Source organism: Mercurialis annua, linkage group LG5 (assembly GCF_937616625.2).
Source record: "Mercurialis annua linkage group LG5, ddMerAnnu1.2, whole genome shotgun sequence".
NCBI lineage: Eukaryota > Viridiplantae > Streptophyta > Magnoliopsida > Malpighiales > Euphorbiaceae > Mercurialis > Mercurialis annua.
In genome coordinates this window covers 12,204,452-12,230,683 of record NC_065574.1, presented here as the reverse complement: position 1 = coordinate 12,230,683, position 26,232 = coordinate 12,204,452, and the positions used below count along the sequence as shown (strand labels likewise).

The 26,232-nt window shown below is 33.0% G+C and overlaps 3 protein-coding genes and 1 long non-coding RNA gene across 4 annotated transcripts; 2 read left to right on the top strand and 2 right to left on the bottom strand.

The window, feature by feature from the left end:
• The first annotated feature begins 5,752 nt into the window (after nt 1-5,752).
• LOC126681481 (uncharacterized) lies at nt 5,753-6,187 on the top strand. The gene has a single exon (XM_050377019.1). The coding sequence runs from the start codon at nt 5,753-5,755 to the stop codon at nt 6,185-6,187; it is 435 nt and encodes a 144-aa protein (XP_050232976.1).
• Nucleotides 6,188-16,246: 10,059 nt separating this feature from the next.
• On the bottom strand, nt 16,247-20,716 carry LOC130015470 (uncharacterized). Its single transcript, XR_008790686.1, has 2 exons — nt 20,331-20,716; nt 16,247-16,791 (listed from the first exon to the last, which is right to left on the bottom strand). It is a non-coding gene; the product is annotated as an uncharacterized LOC130015470 (long non-coding RNA).
• A 470-nt stretch (nt 20,717-21,186) lies between these two features.
• LOC126682530 (uncharacterized) lies at nt 21,187-22,000 on the bottom strand. Its single transcript, XM_050378251.1, has 3 exons — nt 21,900-22,000; nt 21,742-21,830; nt 21,187-21,588 (listed from the first exon to the last, which is right to left on the bottom strand). The coding sequence occupies exons 1-3, from the start codon at nt 21,998-22,000 to the stop codon at nt 21,458-21,460; spliced, it is 321 nt and encodes a 106-aa protein (XP_050234208.1). The 3' UTR covers nt 21,187-21,457.
• A 2,660-nt stretch (nt 22,001-24,660) lies between these two features.
• On the top strand, nt 24,661-25,980 carry LOC126681480 (uncharacterized). Its single transcript, XM_050377018.1, has one exon. It carries the CDS (start codon nt 24,661-24,663, stop codon nt 25,978-25,980), a length of 1,320 nt encoding a protein of 439 aa, XP_050232975.1.
• Nucleotides 25,981-26,232: the final 252 nt, after the last annotated feature.

Here is a 26,232-nt window from a genome sequence, read left to right as displayed (position 1 = left end):
TCACGTATAAAAGAGACAAGTAGCGACCCGATGACGATTAAGAATGAGACAATAGAGTTGGAAAGTATCAAGTGAGGATTAATCAACGCTAATGATAATCAGGAAGATCACGACCAGTTGTAGACGACGAAAAGAGACGAGACGAGAGTAACAATAAGAAGATTCTCAGCTATGCTACAATAAGAAACTACTATGAGCAAGATAGACAATCGATTAGTGATAAGTGTAAGGTCACAGCTTTAGGCGGAAAGCTAAGAGTTAAAGTAAAAGAAAAAGCTAAGATTGACACATAGTAATGGACGTCAAGGGAGATATAAGAATAATTTAAAAGTCCCAACAAGTTTTATGAAAATTCGAGGACGAATTTTTATAAGGGGGGAAGAATGTAATACCCCAAATTATTTAATTATTTAATTGGACCACGTGTCCAGTTTGGATTTGCCAGAGTGGCAAAATAGGAAAGTTTTCCGATAAATAAGTTTTAGTAGATTGGTTTTGGAAAATTAATTATGAGAAAATTAAGGTTATATTTCAATTGTAAAGTTAGAATTGGAATTAAAAGGGAAAAAAAAATGTCAAGAAAAGTCCAAAATAAAGTACAGGGACCAAAGTGGTAATTTAGCCACTTTGTGTCGAAAATGGAACTTTTGGATTTTGACGGGAAAGTATTAATATCGGGTTTCGTATTATTTATTGGATATAAATAATACGTATAAGTTATAATAAAACGATTTATCGATTTATGGACTAAATCGTATAAAAGAAAAGTTTAAACGATAAATGGTAAGAAACAAAAAGGACAAGGACTAAAATGACACTTTAGCCAAATGATATAAGAAAGAAAGATATGAATCAGAGAGGGAGCAGAAGGATCGAGAGAAATGGAGAAAAATATCGACGATACCGTCGTTTCGCCGCCGTTTCGCCGCTCGACGTCCGATTCGAGTGATTTTCGCGGCGATTTCTTCAGAATCGAAGCCTCTATCAACCCTAAGCATCAAATCAAGGTAATAGGTCGGTTTTTAGCTTGAAAATGATGAGTTTAAGGGCTGTTTTGAGTTAGGATTTTGTTTGGATTGAATTTGACGTTTTTGAAGTTATTATAGCGTTTTAATGAAAACCGAGATGCGGGTTTTGTATAGTTGGATGTATAGCACGTCGGGATAGCTGAAAAGCCCCGGAAAACGACTTTCCGGGGGGCTGTCAAGGGTGTGCGTTCGCACACATTGAGTGTGCGTTCGCACACTCCTTGAAATTTAGGGTGTGCGTTCGCACACTCATTGTGTGCGTTCGCACACTACCCTAAACTTGGCAGATTCAAAATCCCAACGGTCAGTTTATAGATTTGCCTCTTAGGAACGCCTCTGTTAAATTTCATCTCGATCCGACGGTTCAATTGGGAGAGATCGTCGTTTTACTAAACAGTGTCAGTGTGCAGGCAGCACCTGCGCACTGTCCTGAAAACTCCTTAAAACTTCATCGAAATGAAACTAAACCTTAAAACTTAAAAGCATTATACGTATAGGAATACGAGATTCACGTCTAATCATTAAACATTAATTATTTATCAGACGTGTCAGAGCAGAGAGGTCAGTAGACGTGGGATAGCAAGGGCATATCATTTCATCGACCATATTTGTGATTGGATTGCGGTCACTGTGAGTTGCACTTTACTTTCGTGTATTATATATTAAAGTTATTTTATATAGATATATATACTGTTTATACGCATCGCATTACATATAATTGATTGAAATGTTATATGTTTACTTAATCTATATATACGAGAACTAGTATGCGATCCGAAGAAACTAGCTACCTATTGGGTGTCAATAGGCTGTGTGATCACCAGTATCGAGTCAGTCTAGTATGTTTGCATTGAGAAATGATTTAACACAGCTGGGAGCTGTTGATGAATATGAAATTTACGATTGGGTATATGATTTCGATACGAGAGTGAACTCGGCTACGGTGTAGCCTGGAAGTCCCCGTATCTAGTGGCTGGGCCACCAGCGAGTTGGACTCGCAATTGATATTTACGATTGGGTTGAATGATATATGATTATTCGAGAGATGTGTCGCATGCTAGGATATTAGTTTCGTACGGATCAAATACGTGTTTATATGTTTCATATTATTATTTTCTTGGAATGCGATGCTATGTTTTTATACTAATATTGTTAGTAAATGTCAACTCACTCAGTATTTCCCAAATACTGACCCCTCACCTTTGATGTTTCCAGGTGCTTAGTGTGTGGACTTAGCTAGAGGCCAATTTTGAAGTCCAGAAGTCAGCTGTATATGTATAGTTTCTGACTTCTGTGAATGCTGCAGTAGTGGTCCCGTGTGACAGAGTCGTAGCCTAGACAGCAGTACACATTGAGTGTACATATTACTTGCTGCCCAGTTTATATGTTTCTGTAGGCTACGTGTTTTATATGTTGTGCACGGCACTAGGTGCCAGTGATATGTTGGATACACTAACTGAGGAACATAGTACCGCGAGGCCAGTTCGTACGAGGTACGGTAACCAAAGCCCGCGAGGATAACAGAACAGTTAGTGTAAATGTTTGTATATACATGTTATGTATACTTGCTTATGTTGCTTTATGCTATTTGTTTATTATTTTGCGAAAAATTAATAGTGATTTAAGGCTTGCTACGGGTTCTGGAGCTACCACTCCCGTTCCCTAGCGCCGGTCGCGGCTCAATAATTTGGGTCGTGACAGCTGGGCACAAGCTTCAGCCAGTCCCTCCTCCATCGTAGGATTAAAAAACTGATAACAGAACCAGGAACGCACATGAAACTGGCGTAAAGGGATCGAAAAAACGATAGAGAAGCTCCAAAGATGAAGATAAGAACCCTAACCCTAGAAACCTAAGGTAGAGAGAGAAACTCCACGAAAAAACGGGAGAGAAATCACTAATGGGTATCTTGGTGGTTATTGTTTTGTTCTAATCTGGTTAATTTTCCATTATAAATTAATCCTTAGTCATCATAAAAAGTAATAAACTGTTTCAAAGAATTTTTTAGGTAAATTGAGTCTACCATGTCATATACGAACTAAATCAATAACATTATAACACCTCAATAAAAAGGGTTAATTTCTAAAAAAATCACAAACTTTACACGAAGTTTCATTTTAATCATGAAATTTAAAAGTTGTCATTTAAAGTCACGAACTTTCATTTTGTTTCAAATCTATCGCCAAAGTAAAATCCGGTGTATTTTATCGAACCAAAAATTCCTAATCCTATATACTATAACTAAAAGATAATAAGATCTAATGTCGATTTATAATTTGGGTTGTTCATTAATGGTTTATTGAAGAATTTAGTCAATAAAAATACACTGAAATGATAGATTTGAAACAAAATGAAAGTTCGTGCCTTTAAATGGCAACTTTTAAAGATCATGATTAAAATGAAACTTCGTGTAAAGTTCGTGATTTTTTTAGGAATTAACCCCAATAAAAATGATGACAAAATTGTAATATTATTATTAAAATTTGAATATATTTATTATAATTTTACTATTATTTTAATAAAGTATTATAACATGATTGATTTAGTCTACAGATAACATGATAAATTCGATCTACCTAATTTTTTTTACTATTTTTTTACAATTTAATCATGGTTTAGAAGTATAGAAATCTTGTACTTTTAAATAAAAGTGAGTAATATTTTTAGGAATAAAACAGAATGGGTAGGAAAGCACGATGAATTTTGTAGAACTATATTAATATCACTATTTTGATGATCTATTTTAAATTGATTGGCTCAATCTATAGATGGCTGAGTAGACCAATATTTTTTAAAATTTCTCATTTGAAGCTATTATAATAGTGAACAATAATAATGAACCCAAGATTATATATTACCTCATTTCATCTCCTCATAGTATTGATATACAATTAGCAATTTTAAATTTTTAAATTTTCTAAACTATCACATTTTTCAATGTCGTATATCTCAAATATTTAAAATAATCAATTTTACTCTATTATTCAATTTTTAGTTTTAGTTTTATTTATTTTTTAAAAATTAGAGTTTTTTTACTCCGAAAAATTGTCCAAATATGTCATATCTGACACGTAGTTTAAATAAACTCTTAATGTTATATGAAAAAAATATTAGAATTATTTTTAAGTGAAAACATTTTAATTTGAAAATGGATATAATTAAAATTGAAAATTAAAAAATTGATTAAAATTAAGAAATTTAAAAGTTTAGGATATAAACGATAAAAATTCCAAAAAAGAGATATTTTTGGATTTTTTTGTCAAAGTTTAAATTTCATTGAATGAAGAATGATATATATACAAATAGAAAATTACTCCTCAACACTAATGAGTAAGCCATTCCAAAATCAAATGATGAGAAAAACACTCATCAACCAGAGTTTTTTTAGCCACTGAATGGACCACCTAATTAAAATCTGATTTCCAAAAATCGAGAAATTAGAATAAGAATATCAACTAAAACTACTCTAGCATCTTGTCATTAATGTTGGAGGAATGTATTGCATTTATAAGACCCTCACAATCTTTTTCAAAAGTTAGACGACGATATCTGAAATTAAGAACTACTCCATTTCTGTTGTTGTCTTAGTGCTTCCATCATCATTGGTATTGTAATGCCAAAAAATCGTCGTGCCTATACCACAATTGAAAAATCCAAATCGAAATAAAAATAAAATAAAATAATCTGTCATTAAAATACATCTTTGGTTACGTACTTCGTTTTCAAAAGTTAAATATTACTTTATCCACTTATTACTATTAGATGAATTATAATGACGTTCATCCAATAATATAGTATATAAAGTAAATTAAATATAAAGAAACTATAGAGATGGCCATAAAATTTAAATTTTATATTTTACCGCCATACAAGATAAATTGTATGTGTAAACATTACTAAACGACCGTAAATTCCAATATTCATTTAAAATACCTAAAATTGATGAAAATGTCAATTAATTGTTAGACAAAAGACTAATAAAAATTTGAAATAATATATATCTTTACAGATTTAAAGGTAAACTCTATATTTGTGTTTTAAGTCGATATTTTTAAATGTTTAAGACTTTATTTTCAATAAGAATCTATAAAAAATATACTAATAATCTTGTATTAGTTAAAAGGCTAACCCATCCTGAAGTTTCTGTACAATTGTTTTATTGAGTTATGGCTCATATTATTCCTATTTAAATTAAGATACTTAATCCTTTTTTTAGCATTGCTTTCCTTTTGGGATTTGCAATCTAGTTCTTTAATGGATTAGGACTTAAATTGTGTTTTAAGGGTTCACTATAAATACATGTGATGACCCTATTGTAAACTCACAACAAACATATAGAGTAAATTCTCTCTCTGCTCGTGGAGTAGATCGCATTGATCGAACCACATAAAAAATATTATGTAATTCTTTTCTCTTTTCTTATTTATTTTTTGTTGCGCTAACAGTTTTTTATTTCACTTGGTATTTGACAATATTTTTACATTTAAGTGATCTTTTAACTATTTATTTTGTACACACGTCATTGTTTTATGTAATTAAAACGACGACATATTTTTATAGTTTTATTAGGAAAAGGACTAGAAGTGTACAAATAAATAGTTAAATAACTATTTAAATATAAAAAATTTGTTAAGAATCAAGTAAAATAAAAGTTAATAGTATAAAAACTTTACCATGGATTTACATAGTTAAAATAAAATGTCATTATAACAATATTGGATAAGTAATGTTTTCCTCAAATGATATTATTGATAAAATTGTGGTCTCTACTTGGCTTCCTCCTCCTGCAAATGCATTCAAAATTAGTTTTGATGGTGCTTATTTGAAGGATTCTCAGGTGGGAGTTGGTGCATGTGTTATGCGTAATAGCCAGGGGAGGGCTGTCTTCTCTATTGCGAAACGATTCCACAATGTCTCTTCTCCTGCAATAATAGAAGCCTTGGCTCTTAGAGAATCTATTCAGCTTGCTGCGAGAACTCAAACATTAAACCCGTACTTTGAAGGGGATGCGAAGTCTATTATCGACGTTGTTCTCTCGTCTAAACCGGTGGAACTAAATTGCGATGTGATCCTCCAAAATTATAGATCCTTGTGTGGTGAATTAGGATTCACTAATTTTAGTTTTGTTAGACGTAATTGTAATTGGGCGGTTCATGAGTGAGCGAAAAAAGCCCTTCGAGATCCTTATTTTTATAACAACACTTTAGCTCAATTGGTGTGGTTAGATACGAGACTTTAGAAGTCGATTCATTAATGAAGATTATATCTTTCCGGAAAAAAAAAAATTTATTGATAAAATAATGAATGATATAAATAAACATAAGAATCTAGAGGGTAGATAGAAGGGTAGCGAAAGATATGTCCCTTTACCTAACAATAAAATTAAATTTGTGTCACTAACAAAAAGGACAGTCCAATCTATTGGGATTGGATATATTTTTTGATTAATCCATTGCTACTTGAAATTACCTGAATTTCAAAGGCAAAATATTGTATGGATCATGGATAGATAGATTGATTAATGATTGAGGCATTCCTTGAAGCCTACGGATTGCCACGTGAATATAGTACATTTTTACATCAAATCATATCTATACATTAATTCATTTCAGATAATAGTTTATACTCTCTCTGTCTCATTCTAATTGAGAAAATTTCAATTGCATATTATTTAAAATAGTAACATTACTTTTATATCCTTATATTACATTAAATGCATCACAACTTTTCAAAAATATACTTTCTAAATGCATTAATTGATGAGGGTATAAAAAAATAGTGTGAAAAGTATTTTATAAATAGAAAGTGTCAATTAGAATGAGACACCCAAAAAAGAAATAGCGTTCAATTAGAATGGGACGGAGGGAATATAAGATAGATTGTGTACTTTTTTTAGCTAAAGTTGACAGGTATGAAAAGAACGGTACATATTTTGCTAGTACTTTAATCTAACCGGTTAAAAAATCCATTCAACCGGTTGATTTTTAAGTTGATAGCTATATTGATCTTTCCATCTCATTTTAGGAACAAATTCTTTTCTTTTTCTGTATTTTTTATTTTAGATATCTTATTTTCATTTTTAGTATATAATAACTTAGTATGTTATTTTTAGACCAATCAGTATAAAATGTTTCTCCTTTCAATTTTATAGGGTTAATTATATAACCACCATTTTATACTAAATTATAATTCTATCGCAGTATTTGAAAATTGCCAACTTCATTTATCATTGTTTTTAACTTTTATATTACATTACCGTTTAAAAATCACCTCATTCGTCAGTTAGATCATTACACTTTTTGAAATCATATTCTTTCTTTCGAAAATGACCTATTACAATAAGAAGGGGATCTTAACGTTTTCTAAGAGACTTGATCCTGAAAGTTTAAAAGATTCAACCCTCAAAATATATTGCCACTTCAACTAAAATCCATTGGCCAAATTATTTATGTATTTTTTGATACAAATACATAAGGTATTATTAACGGATTCCAACTATGAAACATCTTTAAACCTTCTATATTCAGACTAATTTTCGTTCGAGCCGGATAGATATTTTACGAGAGAAAAAACTCTAGTCCCAAATTTTAAACGTTTACATATATGAGTACGGTTCGAACTCGCAATCTCACTTAAATTAAAATAGCGTCTTATCGATTCACATATGCCTTAAAATTATATCTTAATTGAACTACGGGTAACAATTCATAAATCTGGCTATTGATTTATAAATTTCAGTTGATCTTTTCATGCATCTCATTTTAGGAAGAATGTTTTTTTCTGTATTTTTTATTTTAAATATCTCGGCTAACATTTAAAAAAATTTAATTCAGTTATTGTCATTTTTCAGATAAAATTAAAAAACATCTGTCACAGCGTACAAGTGAATCCCACATCACACTAAAAATACTTTTTATTTATCAATTGTTGATTGTATTCTATTAATCTATCCAAACGCCTTCCATTTTTAATACAATTAATGCATATTTTACACAAATAGTTCATATCACAAAAATAAATTATCACGATCAAACTTCACTGATTATGACCAGCACTAGAAAATGAGAGTGATAACTCCAAAATCCTTCACAAGCATACAACATTCTATTTTGATCATCATATACCTACTAATATGGCATACAAAATCAATATAATCCAATGATTTTTCAAATATCAAAACAAAATATGCTACAGCGCACTCAAAATCGTCTTAAAAAAATCAACATGTAATATGATATCGATCAAAAATTACGCATCAAAACCTCTTTCCAAAACATAAATCAATAACAATAACTTTCAAGTTCTAGTCGAGTTCCAAGGTTTCAAAGTCTTTGTCCGGAAAACCTCTTTTAGAAAATAATGGTCAAAGTTCCAAAAACATCTAAATCTATAAAAATCATCGAATTAACTGAGTCATTACAACTATCAAGTTCAACTCCCACTTTGGGTGACTCAAATTATACCCACAACAACCATTTATAAAATGTATTTAAAACATTTATTAATCCGAAAAAATGCACATAAATGAAATTTCAATCTTTTCAAAAATGGGAACTCAACATAACTCAAGTATCAGACATCAAACTCAAAGGCTCAAGTGAGAAAAAACATTAATCTCAATTATCAACATTAAGAAAAATCAAAACATGGCCAAATAATATATATCCATAAAACACGTTATAATTTTTATAACCAAAATCATTTACAAGCAAAAACAAGGCCAACGCCTACCGTGTCATCATATTAGTAACCAACAATCAAGGCCAAACCCAAAATATACTCATCAACAAGGCAATAGTAATCCAACATAATCAAAATCATCCAAGACACAAAAACCCACAAGTAATCACCTAAGTGAAAAGCAATCGATAAATCATAGCATCAAATTTAAACATGACCGATATACATTCTATAGGTGTAGGCAGAAAGTTTTAAAAAGAAAAGATGACGTTTCAAAAGACAAGACACGAATCCTAATTCAACAGTAGTTCCTATGACACAACAACCAACAAATCATGCCAACACAAATATCACATAACATTCAATAGGCCTTGGTTTTTATAACCAACGCTCTGATACCCTTTGTCACGACCCGATTTCAGAGATCGTGAACGGCGCTAGAGTATGGGAGTGGTGTATCCGAAACCCGTAGCTAGCCTCGTAGATAAATATATAACACATATAAAGCACATAACCTGCATAAAGCCCATACTCGGGGACTACCGAGACTCCAACCATAATCTAACATTTTATATAAATAACATATAACCAGAAATGATCGGCACAACTCTGAGACTTCAGCAGCGTGACATATATATAAATATTCATAAACCAAAGTAATAACATGCCAACATGAATAAAGCAACAGTCGAACCAATCCGACAAAATAACAAGTCGAATATAATAACGACATAATACTAATACTACTGCGGTTTAAGAGTTTTAAATAAATTTTGACCATCTTTATTTAAAACAAAAATAGACCTCCAAAGAATAATGAAAGCTAGAAATAAATCAGACGCGCTCAAATGTAAACCTGGAAAATAGGAAAACAACGTGGGTCAGATATACTGAGATGAGTTCATGTTTCCATTTATATTTATTAATTGAAAAATCTTTAAAACATTTATAAAGCATTTTATTATTATGGATAAGCATTGAAACTCTAAATCAAAAATGTCTAAATTCAATTGTCGTGCTGGTGAGACGTATTTCCATAACCGATCCTTAACTGTCACTTAAATAAATCACGTGAGTCTTAGAAGACGTATTATCCACTGGCGCCCTCACTAAGGTGAAACGAATCTCCAACCTACCTCATATACCGAATGATCATACCGGTGAGCACGCAGAATTGATGATGCTCATCGAGTAGTCTGCTCCAATTCAGATCCATAATGCCTAAAAATAGTTTGAAAGTTGCGTATACAGTATATATACACGATATAAAATTTACTTAATAAAGCTGTAAATAGCGACATAAACTCGCTGCTTGCGAATTCCCTAAAAATATAGCTAGGCTAGCAAACAATTAAACCTGGTTTGACTTTGAAGCACGAGCAGTCGATAGGTTTAAGAAATAAAACATAAGTTAAAATCAATATTAACCCCTAACTCTAAAGAGTACTAACCATAATTAAATATGCCAAAGCACAAACCAAACACAAAGTAAAAATACATGCTCAAACCATAATGAAAGTCATACAACAACCAAGTTATATCGGGTTCCCACTTTAAAAACATAGTCCGGAATTACAATTTAAATAATTTAAAATAATAAATCAAGTTAAAATCCAAAGTGGCGAGTCAGCGGAGTTATCATAACTGTCAAGCTTCTTCTCACAAATTGGGTGACCCAAGTCTAACCCAAACCAAACATCAAATCAAAGTAAAACCAAAGTTTAAAGTCTATAAAATATTTGAATAACCCATATAATTATTTTAGAAAGTAAGGGAACTTAAAAAAACCCAAGTATGGCAATACGCCCACCAAACTTTCGAATAAAGTCTCCAAAAGCCAAACACACTAAAATAGGCAAAAATCCAACATAAACAGCCCAATCATGTATACTAACCACGTATACTATAATACATGTACTGACAAAACATTTAGAATTAATCACGCATACCCTTCATAAATAAAGCCAATTAAGCATTCATAGCACTTAACCCAAAACGAGACCAAACATGAATCACCAAACCAAAACACCTTATATCAGATTACAAGCATGCCTTAACATACAATATGGATTCAAATCAGATTCTAAGTCACCACTACACATCGAATATGAAAACATGACATTTTAGCGTAAAACTAGCTAGTTTTACAAATAAAGCCAACACAACATGAATCAAAGTCCCAAATCCATATGGATAAGTAGTATATCTCATATTAATAAATAATATCATTTTAGTTCCGATCCAAACTCATGGCAAAGTTGTTAAAAGAATTAATAAAGCAATTTTGCTAGAATTTGCATAAACATGACAAACAAGGCAAATCATACACCCAAGGTTCGAAACATGTAACAACTGATTATAAACAATTAAAACATCATATTAAACATGTTACGTCAGTAGGTACATCATTCCATACATTCGTGCAATTGCAACTCTCATTAATCTTGAATACACCATTTTTGTGCAATAACGTATAAGACAAACGATGCAATTCAATTCCAACACTTAGTATCAAACCAAAACATTTAGACCAGTGGAATATGATACATATGGTTTCACTCATTGAAAACCCCAAATCATGCATTTCTATGCAATAAAAGTATAAAACGAATCACCAAATGAAAAGAGATGAGAAACTTTACATAAGAATGACATATAAACTGATATAAGGTGTATAAATATTAAGGAACAAGGTCTGGTGAGAAATAATCAAAGCCACCAACACTTAAACGATGAACGTGAACGTAGAAATCATGTAGATCTTGCGAGTAGGATGTAAAGCGTAATAAATCGAAACAGAGGCTAGGGTTACAAGTTAGTGGGTCTATTAATCGGCTCCCACGGGCTTTGCATGGGCTTTGATTAAAGTCTAACGGTTTAATAACTTTTTTTTTAGAGTTAGAAACATTCAAAAAAATAAACCAACCAACCAAATTTTAGTAAATTCTCTCAAGAATAATATATCCAAAAAGGGGCCCGATCCGACATTGCAATTGGGGAGATATCAACATTTTACTAAAACATGGCAGTTTTGTAAAACATGCGAATACAACTTCAAGAATTATCCAGAAACGAATCAAATCAACATCGAAAACCTACACTACACATGTGACACATACAAAATACAATTTAAGTCTCAATTAAGGTGTCACAATGCTAAAACCAACCTAAACCAATCCGGAACCAAATCGAAAACATAACAAAAAAATACGGAGTGTTATAGAATTTTTCCGATCAACAGCCGTAAATGGCGGTTAACGACAGTCAACAATAATTTTTTGATTGTTAACTAATTGACGGCTGATTGCTAGTTTTTCGTTGACTGTTGATCAAAAATTAGCATCTACAATATATGTCTTGATTTAAAATGAATTTTAAGTGTATATCAGTCACTTGAAAGCAATAATATAAGATCCACCAACGGGATCCATCAGATTCACATTAAAATTTGAATTATAATATGGTTTGAATATCAAAAAAGTTCCATTAAAGATTCACTGACAGACTTTGAATTATAATATAGCATTACACAATAAGAAAAATACTTTATAACCCACCTATTTACATTAAATTCTAAATTTAACATGAATAATCTAGCCATAAGGCCAGTGATTTACGAAAAAATAAAATTTGGGAATAATGAAATTAAGAAAAAGAAAAAGGTATGCCACTTAATTACATATTTGTAGATTCATGTCCATTGTAAAGTCCCACAGTCTGCAATTTTTTGCGATTCTGATTGTGGTGAAATGGGTCCCAAACAAGACTTTAACTCAATAAGACAAAAAGGGCACAATTATTAAGCTTCTATTTAATCATGATAAGTGTGTTTGATATCCTAATAATAACCACTAAAATCATGTTTATATATATAGTAAATGTGATATATTATCTGTAAAAAAATATTAAGTTTACAATCATTATAATTTGTAGTTAAAAGGAACTTACTATTTCAGTCATAGTTTTGAATCTGTAAAATTAAGTTATGATTATTTAATTTCGGTAAATGAAGGCTTACTGCAATTTTAATTATAGATATTCTAGTTAATTTTATTTTTTCAAAAGATAGAGTTTTATTGACAAAAAAATACAACTACAGAAGTTTCAAATTTCGCTACATTTTTTTTTTATAAAATTGCTAAAAACCTTACAGCATGACGTGATTTGTTGGCTATCTAAAGCCACCCAAAAATCAGGAGATTAGATAAAATTTAAAAAATTAAATTTAAAAATAAATGTAACCAAATAAGCATAATAAACTGCTGCTCTAAATAATTACAAAAAACAATTCACAATAGATCAATAATAAATTTAATAAATAAGAAGCAAGTTATAAAAATTTACATTTGTAAACTAATTTTCTAATAAAAATGTAAAAAATTTGAGATCAGATAAAACAACTGATGTAAACAATTTCTAGATGATTTCCACACAGTGATCTACTATTTCTAATCATAAAACTTAAATTTTATATAGAAATCTAAAAACATAATTCACATAAATTTTGCATTTCAGTTCATTTTGAATATAAAACTGAACCAATATCATATGAAATTAAAGATAAATCAAATCAACTTTTTTGAGTCGATTTAACTAATAGTATCTATTTTTTTTATATATGATTCGGTTTATTTCAACTGATTGTACATTCCTACTAGGAAAAAAGCAACGGAAAAGGGCTCGTAGCCTCCCTCTCCGTCATCCCCATACTTCTTTGTTTCCCGGCCCCAATTTAAAAAAAATATATATAAACAGATAGTGCTATATATATGATACATTCGGAGTATTTTATTTGAAGAATTTTTCAAAACTAGAAATGTGAAAGACTTTTTTAATCATCTTCAAAACAGGATCTTTGAGGTGGGTTGCTAGTCATCAATCAATTAAATGCAGAAGCGATATAGACCTTATAAGTTCTATAATTGAAGAAAAAGTATAGTATATAATATATAAATGTACAAATAATGGATCATGTATTGTATTGCATGCCTTATCTCAACTACTAGATGAAGATCGACAATAAGGATAATGCTTTTTGAACTCTAATCGAAGCAAAGTCATGTCTCAAATTAAAAACAATGTAGTTAGTCCTTTCTAGGTTGTGTACAACATTAATGAAGGTGGCCCATTTGAGAACTACAAACCCTAATACTTAAAAATAATTATTAATGTCATTAAAAGTATTTAATTTAATTAATTATAGTCAAGTTTCTGGTTCATTGAACAAAGATTTTCAGTGAATTATTGAACCTAGTTATTCTTGTTTTTAGCATAGCCTAGTTACGGCCTTCCTTAGAACAACTTGGTTATATTTCTGTTTATAAGCTAATCTTGCATGAAGACACTGACCTTTTAACAAATTTCTACTTTTCTGTACATGTTGGTCCAAGTCTTCTTGCAAGATTTTCAATTTGAATCTTTGTAAATGAAAGAAAAATATATGGTGGGAGAGTTTTAATTTTTTTTTATAAGATGGATAAAATTGGATTAAAAATTTATAAAGTGAAAAAAATAGATAAAGAGGGAAAACAAAAGTAAGGCTCTCTAAATCTGAAAATTACATTTTGAACATCTTTCATGTGAGAGATAAAATATAGAATGGTGTTTTGGTAATGGATTTGATGTATTTGTTCGCATATTAAAGATGTGGTAATTGTTACTTGAGGAAATATCTGACTTTTAATTTATTGGCCATGGTCAAATTTTGCATAAATTTTTGTTAATTTCATGATTTGCGAAACATCACAATTGAAAATGACTTGCAGATTAGGAAACATATGCCTGGGAATCTTTTAGTTGGTCAAAGTTTTGAAATCAATGACTACGAAATTACTATCCTAGAAAATAACATATCAACATGGATCTTTTAGCCCGGGTTTTAGATGCATTTATAGATTTGGATTTGGAGTTAAATGTGATAAAACTATATTCTTTTTTTATGAATATGAGTAAGAATAATTATTGGAAATAGATCCTCCATCTATACTATATATAAAAGCACGGATGGAGGGGAAACAGACAAATTTACTGAATAATCCTTTTTATTTTAGTACTAAATAAAGGTTTTATAGTCATTAACTAATTAGTTATTTAATTAATCACTATTGTAATTAAAGTTCTAATTAGAATAGGTCGCTAAATTATCTCCAATTTTGTTTTTATTATGTAAAAAATAACTAAATTGTCTCCAAATTAGTAGGAATATCTTTTAATTTGATTGAACTGCAAAATTAAAATACTGTATTTGGTCAATATATTATTATTTAAATTTCTATCTTATTATTTTTAAAGATATTATTAATAAAATTAAGTTAATTATTTAATTATGGTTATTGTAAAATCAAAAAAAAAGAAATTCAGTATGAAAAAAATTTAATAACCGAATCTATCATACTTACTTTTACAAAAATTCTTAACTAATTTGATATTAATTATAAATAAAAAATTGATATAATTATAATAAATTTACTAATATGTTCATTGACGAGTTACGTTACGAGCCACGTGCATAGCACGTAATGCGAAACTAGTGTTTGAAAAGGTGCTCAAATTCATATGTCTAAATCTGTTTAAATAAATTCATCTTTCTAATACCGTTAAAAAGGCTTAATTCCTTAAAAAAAACCACCTTGCATTTCTTTTTCGTTTATACCCTGACCTTATAAAAACACCATTTATACTCAATTTCGAGTTTTTATGTTTTATCTCGACCCAAAAGCATTAAATTGTACTATTTTTATTTGAAAAAGAGTTTAAAACAATCATTCATTTTTAACCTATACACTAATTAGATATTAATGTTATTAATAGTACAAAAATACCATCTTCTTTAAAAAATTAAAAATAATAATACTTTTTTAATTTTTTTAAAAATTATTTCAGGAACTGCCGCCCATTTTCATAGGAGAAGGAGCGGTCGCCGCTCCTTCTCCGTGCTCCAATTGGAGAAGGAGCGGCGGCGGCTCCTCGTTGGTTCCAGATTTTTTTAATTTTTTTTATTATTTATAAAATTAAAAAAAATAATTAATTATTTGGATGTATTTGATTATTTTTTAAGTTTAAGGATTGTTTGTATTTTTTAAAATAAAAAAAGTATGTTTTAAACTCTTTTCCAAATGAAAAGAGTACAATTTAATGCTTTTGGGTAGGGATAAACATAAAAACCTAAAATTGGGTACAAATGGTGTTTTTACAAGATCAGGGTATAAACGAAGAAAAAGTGCAAGATGAAGATTTTTTTAAAGAATTAAGCCCTGTTAAAAGTTGTCTATTTTGACTTATGTGAAATCTGATGTGCCACCTTAAATTTGCGATGGTTCAAATATGCCCTTAATATTTAACTTGTGGTTCAGGTATGAAATTACATAGAATAAAGGATCAAATCGTCCCCTTAACTTGGCACAAAATATCAAATGAGTCAATGTCGCTGCTTTTGGTACAAACAGACCCAAAACTTGCGTTTTCATATCAAAAACCCCCTTCACCACCCTAGCCCAGTCGCACCCCCTCGAGTGAGTTCCGCTCTCCACTTACAACATAGAAAAAAATTTAAAAAGACCCTTTATATTTTGTTTATTTCTCAAATTAACATTTAACTATTTCTAAATTTTATTTATAATTGTAATTTAAAAAGTTCAAAAATCTGTTTACAATTTAAATAAAATTTGAGGGACTATTTTTGCCCGTTTTGACTAAACCCTATTCTTCATTCTCCATTTTTCTTTACCGTCATCACCTTCATCTTGTTCTCCATTTTTGTCTACCTCCCCATGTCACCCCTTCACCGGATCGCTAACCTTGAAAACATGCCATTTTCCGAAGTAATGAACAACTGGGTCTTCGTCTTCGACGAAGCAGCGAACCAGTAGTTGGTTTGTCTGGTTCATCTTCATCGACGACGAAGACATAAACTGTTTGTTCTTCCGGCGTTGTGAAGGAGAAGATTTTTCGTTGCTTTGTTGGTTTCGTTGTTATCGCTTATTTTTCTTCTTTGCATATGGTTGCTGATGGGTGCTTGCTGGTGGCTTTTGAGGTGGCTGTCAGTGAATTCGACAAACCCAGATGGTTCGTTTGCAGACGAACCATCTGGGTTGTTAGTTTTTAGGGAGGATTTAATTGAAACAATTTTTATTTATTTGTACTAAATTGTAATTAGTACACACTTCTAACTATTACACCACACTCTTTCACACACACTCACGTCACTTGCACCCGCTCACTTAATATTTGATAGCTTTCTTTATGCATACAAAATTTGATAAGCCCACTCCTATTTATAGTTGTCTAGGTCGGTTAATTATGAGTTTAGGTGTTTTTAGGTTTTTCTTTTATTACACAATCCTAGAAATATCTAGAAATGGAAAGTCCTAGAGATTAAGAGAGTAATGTCGGTGATATTTAACACTCCCCCTCAACGACTACTCTCTTAAAGTGTTTCTCTGCTTACTCCACCAAATCGTCTTTCGAGATCTCTTAATTTTGCACGGTTTAGTCCTTTAGTAAATATGTTGCCAACTTGATCATCGGTCTTCACGAATTTTATCTTTAACTTTCTGCCCGAGGCCACCTCTTCAAATGTTGCTGGCTCTCTCGTACTGTCATTTTCGACAATTGCCACATTAGCATATTTAGGATTCGGCTTCCTTTGCCTTTCACTTCTTCTAGGTTGTATCTCACATTCCGCTGGAATTTCTTCTTGAATATCGTCCTCAAGTTGACTTGGTCTTTCTTCTTCCGGTGTTCGATGATATACTCCTGTGCGCCACGGAGATTTAGCTCTTCTCGGGGATTGACTTCTTCTATTTTCTTCACTTGACTCCACTTCTCGAGTACTCTGCTCGATCACTATGTCTTCTTGAGGCTTTTCTTGTAGCCTCTCTTCTATGTCTTTGGAGTCAGGAAGAACTACTCCTTGAGAAGACCACCACGAAGAAGTTTCATCGAATATTACATTTCTCGAAGTATAACATTTTCCTGTATTTGGATCACAACACCTCCACCCTTTTCTTTCGTTGTCATACCCCACAAATATGCACTTCAACGCCTTCTTATCAAATTTGCTCCGCAAATGATCAGGCACAAAAAACATAACACACACATCCGAAAACTCGAAAGTGACTTACAGTGGGTTTTATATTCTTGAGCTTCTCGTAGGGTGAAACAGATCCAATCGGCACTTGTGGTAGTCTGTTGATCACATGAGCAGCTGTCTTCATACACTCTGCCCAAAACCGAGGTGGAACATTCTTCGCGTGTAACATGCTTCTACATGTTTCCGCTAGATGTCTATTCTTTCTTTCCGCCACTCCATTTTGTTGTGGAGTGTTTGGACAGGTCAACTGACGTCTTATTTTGCAGTCTTGCAAATATTTTGAGAACTCACGTGATGTATATTCTCCCCCATTATCGGTACGCAGACACCGAATTTTTCTTCCAATTTCTTTTTCTATCATCTCCTTAAATTCAATAAACTTACGTAGTGCTTCCGATTTCTCTTTCATGAAATAGACCCAAACGTACCTCGATAAATCATCAATGAAAGTAATCATGTACCGAAAGCCACTAATTGATGGATGCTTCACCGGTCCAAATACATCTGAATGGACTAGCTCGAGCGGCTCCTTCGCTCTATACTCGGAATCCTCATATGGTAGCTGATGCGCTTTCCCGAACTGGCAGCCAGCACATACAGTGTCTTCTCGAACATTTAGTTGAGGAAGTCCCCTGAGTATAGACTTTTGCATCATCACCTTTAACTTGTGATAATTCACGTGTCCTAGGCGTGCATGCCACAAGTCAGCCGTCTCATTTTTCCTCATCTTGTCTGCGTATGCCGTTTGAGCAGACATCACGTAGACAGAATTTAGCCTTCGTCCCTCCATCAATGGCTTATTTGGTAATCTCAAATTTTGATACACCTTCACATCTTTGGGTCCGAACACTACGTAGTTTCCCGAAGATGTGAGTTGCGACACCGATATTAGATTCTTCTTCATCCCTGGTACATGAAGCACATTTTCCAATGGTACTTCTTTGGAGTTGTATCGAGGCACTACCATTGTCTTACCGACGTGAGTGATAGGTAGCTTCGAGTCATTTGCAGTAACTACGACTCGTTCTCCCTTATACTCCGACATGCTTAGAAATTTCTTTTTATCTCCACTCATATGATTTGAGCATCCGGAGTCTAAAATCCAATCATTATCATAATTAATAATGTTATCACTCACCGCAGCAGATGCTTGAAAATCTAACTCCTCCTCGGTCTCCACCTGTGGGTGTGTGGATGCCACATTTCCTTCAACTTTTCTATACCAACAATCGCGAGCATAGTGACCTCGTTTGCCACAAACGAAGCATTGATTATTTGTACGTCGTCTCGTCTCCTCTCGTCGATCATTGTTGGTTTCTCGTTGAGCTCCCCCTTGTTGCGAATTCCTTTCTTGTCGTCTTCGCCAATTTTCTTGCATTGGCGTTCTTCCTCCGTTGTTGGATCTCACCCTTTGTGGATCCTTACCATTTTTATTACTGAAGAGGGCTCTCTCCTCTTCTTTGATTGAGGTTTTAGACATTTGCTTGTCTAATTCCTCTTGATTTGCCAAGACATTTTCTAACTCATTCAAAGTTGGTTCTTTTGACCATCCACGGGTTGCGGTCACGAGAGCATTAAACTCTGGACGTAGCCCGTGAGTGATTATTCTCCGCATTCGTGTTTCCGTGATTTTATTTTCAGGATCCAACTTTGATATTTCTTGGCATAAAGATTTAACTTTGGTAAAGTATTGACTTACCGTTAAATCTTGTTGTGATATCGATAGTAACTCGTTCTCGAGTTGTTGGAGCTTGGCGTCATTCTTCCGAGTGTATACTCCAGCAAGAGTGTCCCACGCCTCTTTGGGCGTTTTTGCATCCTTGATGTGCTGTAGCAAATCATCCTCCACCAATATCGATAAAGCGTACATAGCTTTACCGGCCCCGACCTTCCACTTTCTAAGGTCATCTTTATTTGTTGGGGATGTCGTTTCACTCCCTCCGACGATCTCCCACAGATCTTGACCGAGCAAATAAAATTGCATACGAGTACTCCAAGTGCTATAATTATTAGCATTGAGTTTTTCCAGGGTACTTACCGAGGTTGAAATATCCGCCATTTCTTTGGTTATTTTCTCTAATTAACCAAATCACTTGGTCCCTGACCAATACTCTGCACGGTCCCTGACTGCGTGCTTGCGGCGATTCAACGTACCACGATCCCGGATCGTTTGCTCGACCTTTTCTCGAACCGGTCCCTCACCGTCCGGCTCCGATACCACTTGTTAGTTTTTAGGGAGGATTTAATTGAAACAATTTTTATTTATTTGTACTAAATTGTAATTAGTACACACTTCTAACTATTACACCACACTCTTTCTCACACACTCACGTCACTTGCACCCACTCACTTAATATTTGATAGCTTTCTTTATGCATACAAAATTTGATAAGCCCATTCCTATTTATAGTTGTCTAGGTCGGTTAATTATGAGTTTAGGTGTTTCTAGGTTTTTCTTTTATTACACAATCCTAGAAATATCTAGAAATGGAAAGTCCTAGAGATTAAGAGAGTAATGTCGGTGATATTTAACATGGGTTTCATTTTTCTCAGCCCCACGAACAAACCATCTAGGTTTCATTTTGCAGACCAACCATCATGTTTCATTTTTCTCAGCCACATAAACATCGGACGGACATTCTTGAAGGTGATTACAAAGACGGGGTCATTTTGGTCATTTGATTGTTTGTTGGCCGTTGGTTTGCTGGTGGCAGCGGAGGAGATTGAAGAGATGGTTGTGGCAGAGTCTGCTGAGCAATGGTTTGATAGTAGACACTAGCAGGTGGTAAGGGCGACGGCAACTGGTTGTTGTGGGTTAGGTTTACTTTAATTAGAATTAGATTTAATTCAATTAGGATTAGTTGTGCTTTATTCGTTTAATTAGAGTGAATTAGCCAATTAGGTGTATAATTAGGACTTTAACTGATTACGGTTGTAATTGGGTTATAATTAAAAATTTAATTATAACTAATTATTATCATTAAATTAATGAATTGATATTAAAAAACTCACTGTCTAAGGGTTTTTTTATATGAAAACACAAGTTTTGGATCTGTTTGTATTAAAAGCGGTGAGATTGACTTATTTGATATTTCGTGCCAAATAGAGGGGCGATTTGATTCTTTTTTCAAATTTCATATATCAAAAGGTTCAAATATACCCTTCGTAAATGATAAGATTAAACATGTCTTTCATATATAAAAATATTCAAATATGTCTTTCAATTATGAAATAATTCAAATATCCATACAAAAATAAAATATTATTTATTTAGCAACTTGAACTAGAATAAATTTTTAGACAAATGATTATTGGATTAGCTCATCCAAAAAGAAGTGGATCACAAAGAGTCTTTTCAAAAAGAAAAAAATCTACCAGATCATAAAAAATTACAAAAATAGTTCAAATTTATCATTTATGAAAATAATCAAAACTCAAGTTGTTAGCTGGGTAATAAGCCACATCTTATACTTGATTGCTCCTATGAATAAAGCAAGCAGGGAGAGTTGAGTAACGAAAGAACTCCTCTGCAAACCAACATTACATTCGACAACAACCACATAAAGAAGAGGATGTGTGGGGGAATTTTGAACTTCCAAAATCTTCCCAGCCGAGTTACAAGAGCAGACCGAGCAGAATTATGAAGAAGGTTAACCAAAGCTACCAAAGAATACACAAACTTGTTCTTCCAGCAGAAGTCATTCGGTCTGGCAGAGCAAGGAAGACGGCCGGAGACCAAAACCAACATAGAACAAAGCCGAGTCTATTCACCCAGCCAAAAATTACGCTGCCTGCAAGAAAAACAATAATAGTTCTGCTGAAAGTCAAACATATCAGAAACAAGAAATTCTAAATTCTAAAAAGAGAAAACAGACTAGGAAACAAAAATAGAGGCTCATTACCAGTCCAAATATGAAACCAAAATCTTGATTAATCTCTCATACTCAAATAGATGCTTAGCCCGCTTTTGAAGCTTCTCCAAATGCCGATTGAATATCGCGCCACAAATGAGATAGACGCCGAGCAGCAACATCTTCAATATCAAACCAATTTATTAAACCCGAACTATAAGAAATTACATTAAACCATAGAGATAACTTACCGGTAGTAATAAGCTTCCAAATCCACTTTAGTAGCAAACTTTGATTTTTGATTTTCATAGGAGTAATGCTCAAAGCCCATCAACGAATGGAAAACAAACATCCACCCATGAAACTTTACTGAACCCCGACTTGACAATTGAACCACTCCAAAAACAAAACGTATAAATTGTTACAGAAATAAAACAATTGGATGGGAAATGTAAAAAGAGCAAAGATAGTAGACTAAGAGACTGCTAAGAATAAACTTAATCCAAGTCAGCATACCATCCAAAAATAGCAAATTTCCTTTCCAACCTGCCAACTGTGAGGAGAAAATTGCTAATCATTGGATCCTAATGCTCCGCTTTTACCGGTTTCAGAGATAAAGGCAAATCATGATAGGTAATGGGTAACTCAGACCAATTCGAAACAACGAAGGATCCTTAATAAATTTGTACATATATCTGCTCACTGCCCTCTCCCCATCATGCAAATGCTCATTAAAAGGATCACTAATTAAATCATCTTGGAGTCTCTCCAAAAGACTTTTTGTTTGATTCAACTTAAGAGATATATCACAAAAATCTCTTTTACTAAGACACCTGAGCTCTTTTCCAAGAATCTTCAAATTCTGATAGACCTTAAATATCTTGGAGCTATCAACACTGTTATTCCAGGCTTGATTCACAATATCCTGAAAATTAGAATGCTTACACCACACATTAAAGAATCTAAAGGTGCTTTTCCTGTCAACCAAACTATTGCCAAATCTTATGACTAGAGGAATATGGTTAGAAATACCAAAATGAAGGACATCATAATAAGAATCCATCCACTGGTGCAACCACATATCATTCACAAAAATCCAATCTAATTTTCTCCAAATCTTGTTGGTACCTCTTTGATTATTACACCAAGTATAAGAACTACCATGATGCCTTAACTCAGTTACATTTACATGAACTTACCAGTTTTTAAAATCCAACCCTGCCTGGTTATCAATACATTTACCCCCGATTCTATTAGCATTGGTCATAACAGCATTAAAGCCCTACATAATAGCCCACTTGTCACACACATTTTCGCTAATGGTGCCTAGTTGATTCCACAACTCACTTCTCTGATAAGCTAAATAAGAACCGTAGACCATAGTACACAGTAATATCACATCCCCCATACTCACTTTACAATGGATAAACTGATTATGTTTGATTAAGGAACACACAAAAACAATCTCAGAGTTAAACAAAATCCAAATCCTTCCAATAATAGAACAAACATAGTTGTGAATTATATCCCAATCAGGAAGACTCTTTTTCATGGAATCCCAAATTTCCTCAAAATTACTTCTTTAACTCTAGTTTCCACTAGACCAACAACACACAATATATTAGTTTTAATCAGAGAGCACACCTATGACTGCTTGAGGGACATACTAACCCCTCTAATGTTCCAACAGCCTATCATCAAATTATTTTAGGGGGTTTGGTAAGCCTCGACCTACCCTCACCAATCACACCTAAACTGACATTCTTATTCATAGTATAACAAGGCATCCTAACCTCCTCACTACATATAACAAGAGTACTATAGGGATAAGGAGTAACTCAATGTTTGGAGAGGTTTTAGGAACTTCCTTGCATTGAATTTCAGTAACCAACACATCTGAATTGAATTAGATTTACTTTTATAATAATATAATTTTTTTGGTAATTGGAGAGGGAAGGTGCTTGTGAGAAATTCAACCCATGACCTAACAATTTGATGCCCAACGCGCATACCATTTAAGTTATAATTCGTTTGTATTATTGTTATTTTATTAGTTAGCAGCTTCATCACTTTAGAGAACTTTTTTTTATTTTTAATGAACTGTACTGTTATTAATGAAGAGATATATATATATATATATATATATATATATATATATATATATATATGATACTAATCACTTACATATAACTAAAACATCTATTATTTGAGATAAACAATTTGTAACAGTGCATATCAATTTGAGACGAAAAATTATAGATCTATTTCTTTATACATAATTATATATATTTTTAAAGTTTTTCATACAACATATTGATACAGTTCGGTTTTGTAAAATCCTAGTCAGACAATTGCAAAGAAGATTGCATAAAATATTATATAGAAGAGGAGATGCATGTAAACTTTGTATGATCTAGTTCAGGTGGAAACTAAACTAGTATAATTAGATTGAAAGTAACTTATAACTAGTTAAATGGTATTCTAAAATTTGAAAAAGACAAATAATATTTGATTAATTAGGCCTACTAACTAGGCGGATTTAGAAACAGACTAAAAAATTTATTAATTTGACATGACTAAATATTTTAGTATATGTTATACATGTAATCAATGTCTAATATGTAAACCTTTCATGTTTTAAGTCATAAATTTGAATTTGCCGTTTTAGAAGATCGGAGCTTTCACTTTCATACTTTAATTACCAAGAAACAAGAAAATGCCACCATTATCATGACATTATTACAATTCTTTACAATGAAAAATGGAATGAGAAATTTTATTATTCTACATCTAGAATAAAAGAAATACTAATGGAGCAAGATTCAAATTTTAAGAAACTGAATGAATGAAAGTACGAATTATTCAATTGCGGGAATTTTAACTCTCCCTATTTTTGTGGAGCCTCCTCTCTACTCTAGGCCTATCTAGGGTTAGGGTTTATCTCTTCTACGTGAAGTCTGATCGGATTTATTTCGTTTGTTTACTGCCCTGTCTTGCTTTCCGGAGCCCGTCATGGAGGAAGAACTGGTGGATCGTTGTGCAAACATACGACTCACAGAGGATGAGTGCACTGCTATTAATCTAGAGGATGTAATTGACGAAACCCTAGAACATAAGGCTAATCTTAGCCTTGTCGGAAAACTTCTGACAAAGAAACCATATAATCTGAGTCATATGCGCAACGCGCTTACGAGTGCTTGGAGACTTGCTAAGGGGTTTGAGATGAGGGATATCGGTGATAATCTGTTTGTCTGTGAATTCCGCACAAAAGCTGATAAAAATAGGGTTCTGAGTGATGCCCCATGGCACTTTGATAAACAGTTGATTATCTTCGAACCAATGAGTGGAAATATGCAACCAAATAATATGGGACTACAATGCTCTCCTTTCTGGCTTCGCATATATGATCTCCCACTTAACTGTCGAGGGAAAGCGGCTATTAGTAGGATTGGAGGGAAGGTTGGTAGAGTGGTTGAATGGTGCGATGAAGGAGAAGGGAGCTGGAATAGATATAGCAGAGTTCGAGTAATGATAGATGTCACAAAACCATTAATTCGGGGGACGAAAATCATAAATCCAATCGGAGAGAGCTGCTGGATCTCTTTCAAGTATGAACGAGTTCAAAACTTTTGTTATTGGTGCGGTCTTCTTGATCACACAGTGGTTGATTGTGAGCTTAAGCCGGACGAAACTGATGTTACTGAATGGCCGTATGGAGCTGGTCTTAGAGCTACACCACGAAAACGGGTTCTTATGGGAAATATACGCTCAGCTCCAACGGGAGTTAGAAGTCGGAAGGAGGTGGATGAGACTAACATGCATAATGTGGAACCAGAGGTAGCGTCCACTGCGAGAAGGGTCCTGAATTTGGAGGAAAATTGCAATGGGGTAATAGCTGATTTAAATGGCCCCAACCAGACGAATAAGGGGAAGAACGCGATGGAAACTCAGGTGGGATGTAAGGAAACAACAATTTCAACTAATGTAGTAACAAATGAGTTTGTGGAGGTTAATGTATCTCAGGTGCAACATCTACACCAGATTCCAGCGCTAAATGCAAATTACAAATCTGATGACCCCAAGGAAGGAAAAAAAGGGAAGGGTAATAAAAAGAGCACATGGTCACGATTTTCAGGGCAGAGAAACGAAGGGTGTGAGATTGGAGAGGGTTCGAAGTCAACCGGAGTCTCGAAAAGATCACTCGTTGAGGCAGAGATAGCTTGTGATCCAAATAATCTTTTCTCAAAGAAAGCTAGAGATGGATTGTTGGATAAGTTTGACAATATTGAGATATCGGCGGAGGCTGTTAAGCAGTCTCGCCGGAAGCAATGAAACTCCTCAGTTGGAACCTCCAAGGTGCGGGGAATCCTTGGACGGTACGTGCTCTTAACTTTATTGTTACTTCTAATTCCCCGGACATTTTCTTTCTTATGGAGACAAAACTCTTCGATAATGAGTTCACCTCTATTAGAAGGAAGTTTCAGTCTTTTAATTCCTTTTCTGTTGATTGTGTTGGTCGTAAAGGTGGTTTGGCTCTTTTTTGGAGAAAATCCATCACTGTTAATATTTCTGATTTTTCTAGTA